Source organism: Nicotiana tabacum, chromosome 3 (assembly GCF_000715075.1).
Source record: "Nicotiana tabacum cultivar K326 chromosome 3, ASM71507v2, whole genome shotgun sequence".
Classification (NCBI taxonomy): Eukaryota; Viridiplantae; Streptophyta; class Magnoliopsida; order Solanales; family Solanaceae; genus Nicotiana; species Nicotiana tabacum.
Window position 1 is genome coordinate 144745461 of NC_134082.1, and position 7355 is coordinate 144752815.

Genomic DNA, 7355 nt, shown 5'->3' on the forward strand with positions numbered 1-7355 from the left:
GCAATTGTCTGTACGAGACCTGACATTTCACATGTTGTTGGAGTTATTAGCAGATATGTGCATAATCCAGGAAAGGAGCATTGGCAAGCTGTGAAGTGGATTCTACGGTATATTCATAATACTGTAGATGTTGGGTTAGTTTTTGAGCAGGAATGCAATCAGTCTGTAATTGGATATTGTGACTCAGATTTTGCGAGTGATCTGGACAAACGAAGATCAACTACTGGTTATGTGTTTACTTTTGTAAAGGCACCAGTTAGTTGGAAGTCTACTTTGCAGTCAACAGTTGCTTTGTCTACAACAGAGACATAGTACATGGCTATTACAGAGGCTGTGAAGGAGGCAATTTGGCTTCATGGGTTGCTAAAAGAGCTTGGTATTGGACAAAAAAGTATCACAATTTTTTGTGATAGTCAAAGTGCTATTCAATTAGCAAAGAACATGCAAGGACGAAACACATTGATGTTCGATATCATTTCATACGAGAAATCATAGAAGAAGGTGGAGTTATGGTGAAGAAAATTCATACTACAGAGAATTCTGCTGATATGTTGACAAAAGTGGTGACTCCGGTCAAGTTTCAACATTGTTTGGATTTGATCAACATTGTTGAACACTGAAGATTGAAGATGAAGACACAACCAAAATTTGTTATTGAGAGAAAATTGAAGATGTGAAATTTTGCCAAGGTGGAGATTTGTTGAATTTGGCAAATCCCACATCGGTGGTTTAGCCATTTGGTAGGGAATTTTTCCCTATAAAATGAGGCCTAATGTTTAGGATTTAGAAACACCTCTCATTTACCTTCTTATCTTCTTAATACATTTGTATCTTCTCTCTTTAGTATTATTTCACTTGTATTTTTGGAGTGGAATAAAATATTGGTTGTGTCCGAGGAAGTTGGCAAAATTGGCCGAACCTCATAAATTCTGGTGTTCTTTTTATTGTTGCTTTATTGTCTTATTTATTATTTGGTGGCTGTCATAATTTTTGGTATAGTAGTTGTGACTCATTCATACTATATACATTTGGCTTTCGCAACAAGTATAACTATGATATAGGTATATATATTTTTCTGTATATGCGTAATTACAAAATTGTTCCTTTACAGCAAGGTTTTACATCATAAGCATATCCTACAATATTCGGATGCGTATGCATTAATACAAGACTATTTTCATTGGCAAGAGACAACATTCAGGAGTGTGCTCCTTGATCTGATCAAGCATCTAAATATATTGTCCAGGCCATCCTCAATGCATTCAAAATGAGCTTCCAGATTTTCCAATTTGCTCTGCACAAACTGTATCTTCTCCGCTTCATTACAACCATACTTGAAAAGGCTGTTGAATGCAAAATCAGCACTTTCTATCTCATTTACATTGTCTTGATCTCCCTTGTTCACCAATCTTGAAACCAAAGACCATTTGCTTATTGGCTTAGAAACTGGGGCTGACAAGAAAACCAACACCATTTGGAATACTGAAATTCCCATTGTGGTAACTTCTCTTAGCACTCTAATAACAGCTGAGACAAGTTGATCAATCTCCATTACTTCAACCACCTCATGATCCATTTTCTTTAAAATTGTAACTAAGTTTTTGGCATCTTTCTTTATCTTCTTCCTGAAAGAAACATAGTTAATGCTGCTGGTTTCCATGCTTAAATCTCCCTTTCTCCTTCTCAATAAAGACTGAACATCTTTAACATTTTCTTTAAACTGTGACACTATCTCCCTCGTGGTCCCACAAATATCAAGAAATCTCACAGATTTATCCAAAATTTCGTTGACCCATTTTTTGTCTTGGCATTGGGAAAGGGCTTGAAGAGTGAGGGGCAAGTTGAGAAGATCACCCATGCACTTATGCACTTCTACCAAACCAAGTAAACCATTATAAACAGCTTCTGCAGTTGGTGAAGCTGAAAATTCCCAATTCTTGAGCTTACTGAGCTCCTCTTCAATTTTCTGGGTAGCTGGATGTGATCTGCTTGGTAAACTGATGGATCTGTTAGTATTGGATTTTGAAGAAAAGCTAGCCATTTTTTTGCTTTTCTTTTAAGTTCTTGGAATTAACTCAATGTTTGGGGATGAAGAAATACCTTCAAAACTCATCTTATTTATACACAAATTAAAGTTGTATAGAAAGCGACAAGATGCGGGCTTTGTTTGCTAATAGCGTTGAGATTGCGCGCCATGTGATGTGAGAGTGGGCATTCCCCAAGTGTTCGGTGGGATTGTTGCGCTTCAAGAAACACAAACTTTAATCATTAGTGATGTTGTTGTCCTCCAACGGGGCCACGTGGCATTACGCTATTGCTTCTAAGTGGTGAAAGATGTCTCAGCAAATACGTGGCTTATTATTGTTGTCTTGGTTGGAGGACCCAAATTTTGTCAATTGTAACAGCAAAGCGCCAGTATTAAATTGAGATGAGGATCTTTTTTGGAAGATTTTAGTATGACTTTTTGAAAAGGATAAGCTAAAAGGAGCTTTTTATTAGGAAAATATAGAAGGGAGGAACACGAGTGCTGCAACGGTGGCGAGGTGTGAATATTATATTTGAAGCACGTATGGTTTGTTGGTTACCTTCCCCTCTTAATTACTTTAAGGATTCTATCCATTTTGATGGAGATTTGCCGAGGTTTAGCCACGATATACTATGACTCATCTTAATCAAGTGGTGTTTTGTTAATCATGTACTATTTCCTTCATCATTAATATCTCAAATTAATGGACGGGAATCAATTTTAAGAATATTAATTGTCAATCTAACTAATGTTAGATAGAGCAAGTTGTTATATATTGCACCTGTGGCCATGAAAATTGCTGAATCTATAAACTTGCTATAAGCCTATAACTATAAGCATGAAAGCATAAGAAATGCTGACCAATGGGATGGATTTGTGTCATTAAATAAGCAGATAAGTAATTTCATGACTATTCAAAGAACCTAGCTATAACCAAGGCAAATATTCAGCATGTACTCATCATGTTATCCATGCATGGGAGTTTTACGTCTGAAAGTAGCGGATTGATCATAGAGATACACGAATCACGAATATGTCTGGTGTGGGCAATTGAGGGGGGTGGGATCCATAATTTTTTGTCTATATATTCATACAATTAGAGAAAATTAATTGTTAGGACTAAATACCAAAAGTATTTTATGAACTTTAGTTTTATTTTTACTCTCCTAACACTTTATTTGAGGCAATTTGAATTGTTCAAGCATGTTAGTCGTCAATTTTCATATTACTATCCTATACTTATATTAATCAATCTTACCTGCAGTTGACTTTTAGTTAACTTGACTTTGTAATATTTTATACGCTATCAATTAAATTAATTTTAAAATTTTTACAGATTCATTCTTATGCAATTAATAATAGATTTAGAGACTAAATTTCCAGAAAACTTCTTTCTCATTGTATTAATAATGCACTGTACATCCCTTTTATACAAGTTTGTAATGTAAAATAAATAAATGAAAAAGAAAATTTTATTTACACTTGTCCTATATTCTTATTCAATAAAATCTAACTATAGTAACAAACTATATTCTCTCCCACATGTCAAAGAATTGATCACATGTAAGCATCTTCTAGAAATATTCTTTTCTGATTGCTGGCCAAGGAAGTATTTGGAGAGTCATGATTTAATCCATCAATAATTTGTTTGAAGGTGAGGATTTGTCCACGTGTTCCTTTGTTTGTCAGAGAAGATCAACTTTGACCAAAACATATTTTAAAGTTAGGCGGCTTCACTTTATCCTTTGTAGTCGATACACACGAAGCCTCACACGACCCCTCTTTTTTCTTCATCTTCAATCCTCTGCTATGTGACTTCATAGCTTGACTTTTATGTAATCCATTTTGAGAATCAAAATCAATTTTATCATGATTCTCAACAATTAATGTATGTGCAAAACTTAAGCTAAGCTGTGATTTGTGAATACTAGGAGCAAAGTGTTTATTGGTTAGGAGAAACTAATGAATCAGTTGTTTGCAACGAAATAGTGAATACTTATATGGGCCTTTGGAGGTATGGGTGACACAATGCAACACTTACACTTAATCATCACATGCATGCTCCTCTCTCATGACGAATACCATGAAAGATGGGCTTGGATTTGATCCATTAAGAGGGTACATTGAACTTCTTTTTATTGAGCATATGTTACAGTTGATTCTCCTCCTAAATTACCCTACTTAATTAGGATACGCCATCTTTCTAGCTCTTTTCAGATTTTCATTATTTCTATTTCTTTCCCTTTTTTTTAAATACTTTTTATAAATAACAAATAAGCAAGAAGTAACCGATGTCAGGATGGCCGAGTGGTCTAAGGCGCCAGACTCAAGTTCTGGTCTTCGTGAGAGGGCGTGGGTTCAAATCCCACTTCTGACAATATTATCTTTGTTTTTTGGGCTTCAGCAGATTTACTCCAATGTTCCTCAGACTGTCCAGTGAAGGATTGAAGCTGTGGCATAGACGACCATAAAAATGGAGTAGGCTTGTTTTACTCTTCACGAAAGGGGAATAATCACGAGCAGGAAGAAATATATACACCAACCTACATATAAAAACTAGATACATTGTTTTTATGCATTAGCCTAAAGCGGAGTCTGACAATAGTGCCACATTATACTATATGACATTCAGTCCACATGATCTCAAGTTCTCGTTGTTAATCAGGCCCAAAATCATTGGTCTTAACATGGATTCAAGAATGTAATAACCAAATTTTACGAGGAAATGTTAGATCCTTTATCAATTACTCCCTCGGTTCACTTTTATTTGTTCAATATTCCAAAAATAGATTCACTTTTACTTGTCACTTTTAGCATATCAAGAGAAAATAATTTCTTTTTTCTTGTTATACCTACAGTATTAATTACTCATTTCAAATCAATTAAAAATATACATCAATTAATATGAATATCATGGTAAATTAATATGCACTTCATTATTATTTCTTAAGGGGTGTGCAAAGTCCACAGGGGACAAGTAAAAGTGAACAGAGGGGTACTTATTATTTATGTAAATTACACTCCCATCCACTAAGCTATTTCTATTGATGCTAACCAGTAACCATTCACTAGCAGTTGCTAAGGTGTGAGTGCAGACTAACATTTTAATTCAAGAACAATGGATCTCATAATCATTTGGCATTTCAAATAAATATATATGATAAGATGAGCATTAAAGTATTCGTAAGAGCTATAACTTATGAAACAGATAAGCGTATCCGTCAACATTCGAGGACGAATGTTCCAAAGGGGGGAATGATGTTACACCCCACGTTTTCATACGTGAGAGTACGTCGCAAGCCATTGATGTAAGCTCGGAAATGAGATTATATTTGGAAGAAAATAAAGTAAGTTAATCATGTTACTTTGGAGGTTACAAATATTTAAGATCATGAATAACGAGTACCAAGAGGATTGGAAAGCTTAGATACTAAACCAATGGAAGAAAATAAGTTTCGTCTAAAGTCGACAAGTTTGGAATGTTATAACATGTACCTTAGGATAGAAATATGGTTATTAACATGATAAGGAGGTTATGCTATGAGTTATTTTAGTCGTATGATAGTCATGTGCTACATTTTGAACTCAAGCAAGTTGTGGAACAAAAGTTGGCAAAGGTCATCACAAGTTACATTCATAATATGCTGAAAATTAGGTCAAATATAACTGGGCTTCTCGCCCAATATACTTGGAATTATTGGGTGATCTACCTACCAAATTGAAGATCTACGAGTCTAGTTTTCAATGCATTAAACCGTTTATCGATACGACATTGGAGTAGAGAGATATTCGTATTTTTGCAAGACCGCACAAGCAGCTCCTAATGGGACCCACTTAGGCGGTGGTCGACCTACTTCACTTTATAAACGATTTGGACGCCTATTTTTAACTCATTTTCAACTCAACTTTATCTCCAAACTTCTCCTAACCCTCCTAAATAGATACCACAAGGGTTTGAAGTGATTCCAAATTGATTACACCATATTTCAACATCAAAACTTAGTTCTAGTGAAGAACAACACCTCTTTGAGGTTGTGTTGTCATTGAGGATTGTTGTGGGCAAAACAACCTACTAATTGTTTGATGTTGTGGGTTGTGTTTGGCTGACAACACCTCTTAGTTCTAGTGAAGAACAACAACTCTTTGTATGGCCATTTAGGTTTGTTGTAAGTTGAATATAACTTGGATTTCGACTTGAAGTTACTGTAGGAGGTATGTATAATGTGTTCTTGCATGTGCTTAAAGTTATATTGATGTTAATTAAGTTAAATGGATGGAGTAGACATGAACTAGTGAATAAAGTTACTAATTGAAGATAGTTGGAATTGGGGATTGTTTCCTATGTTATAAATATATGGTATAAGGATGGAATCATTGATGAATGACTTCATTATCATATTAATGATATTGTTAAGTTAATGTAAGAAGTCTATAAGGGGTAATATGGGTTATACGGATTCCAATTGGAGCTTGCCGCTCGTCGTGAAGTAGTTGTGACTTGTTGTTGTTATGTGGTGACTTGTTATTGATATTTATATGTTGATGGATTTCTCTGGTTGTTGTTATTGGTATATGGTATTGGAGGAGGCCCTTGTTATAGGGGAGATATTGCCGGAATTTACGTAAACGAGCTACTAGCTTAAGTTACAGACTTAGCCTTTGCTCACCACTGATTTTGAATCTCCTTATGCTATGATAGATTGAGTTGACTTGCTTGAAGAGTTTCTTGGAAGGTATTAAGGACTCAACTTGTTTAAAGAATGTTAGGAACTTAATTCTTTCTTTTGGCATGATCTAAAACGACAGGAACATAAACGATATGCTAATTCATAACGGATCTACTCCTAGGAACTAAGGTTGTCCATGTTGTTCTTTCCTTATAAAGTTAATCTAAGCAACTGTGTATGATCCTTCAATCCTACTGATGTTCATATTGAGGGTATGGATGTCCATAATATTAATCGAAGGTGCAACGACCTTAAGTCACTCCGAAAGGTTTAGAACGTGATTCCATGAATCTAGCATGCATTATATATAATATCTATTTTACTCTACCGAGCTACGCTATAGTCGGTCGGGTATGACACCTATTATGCAACCACTGATTAGTTAGGTTTACCGAGCTCCACGTGGCCGGGTACGATTCTACCGAGCCTTATAATGGCCGGGTACGTTTTTATCGAGTCCTCTTTGAGGCTGGGTACGATATGATAATGATGATGCCCACTAAGGCATATGTTTTTAAAAGTTTATGTGTATATATGTATTATGCATTTCATGTCAGTATCCCCCAGAGGCACTCAGATGTTACAGGTTGTATCTCTTCTAT

The 7355-nt window shown here is 35.4% G+C and overlaps 1 protein-coding gene and 1 non-coding gene across 2 annotated transcripts; one reads left to right on the plus strand and one right to left on the minus strand.

The window, feature by feature from the left end:
- Positions 1–1177: 1177 nt before the first annotated feature.
- On the minus strand, positions 1178–2041 carry LOC107792644 (uncharacterized). Its single transcript, XM_016614878.2, has one exon. It carries the CDS (start codon positions 2039–2041, stop codon positions 1178–1180), a length of 864 nt encoding a protein of 287 aa, XP_016470364.2.
- Positions 2042–4319: 2278 nt separating this feature from the next.
- Positions 4320–4403, plus strand: TRNAL-CAA (transfer RNA leucine (anticodon CAA)). The gene has a single exon. It is a non-coding gene; the product is annotated as a tRNA-Leu (tRNA).
- Positions 4404–7355: the final 2952 nt, after the last annotated feature.

What these genes read in the sequence shown, in the direction of transcription:
- LOC107792644 (XM_016614878.2), bottom strand. Translation starts at nt 2,041, where the DNA reads ATGGCTAGCTTTTCTTCAAAATCCAATACTAACAGATCCATCAGTTTA.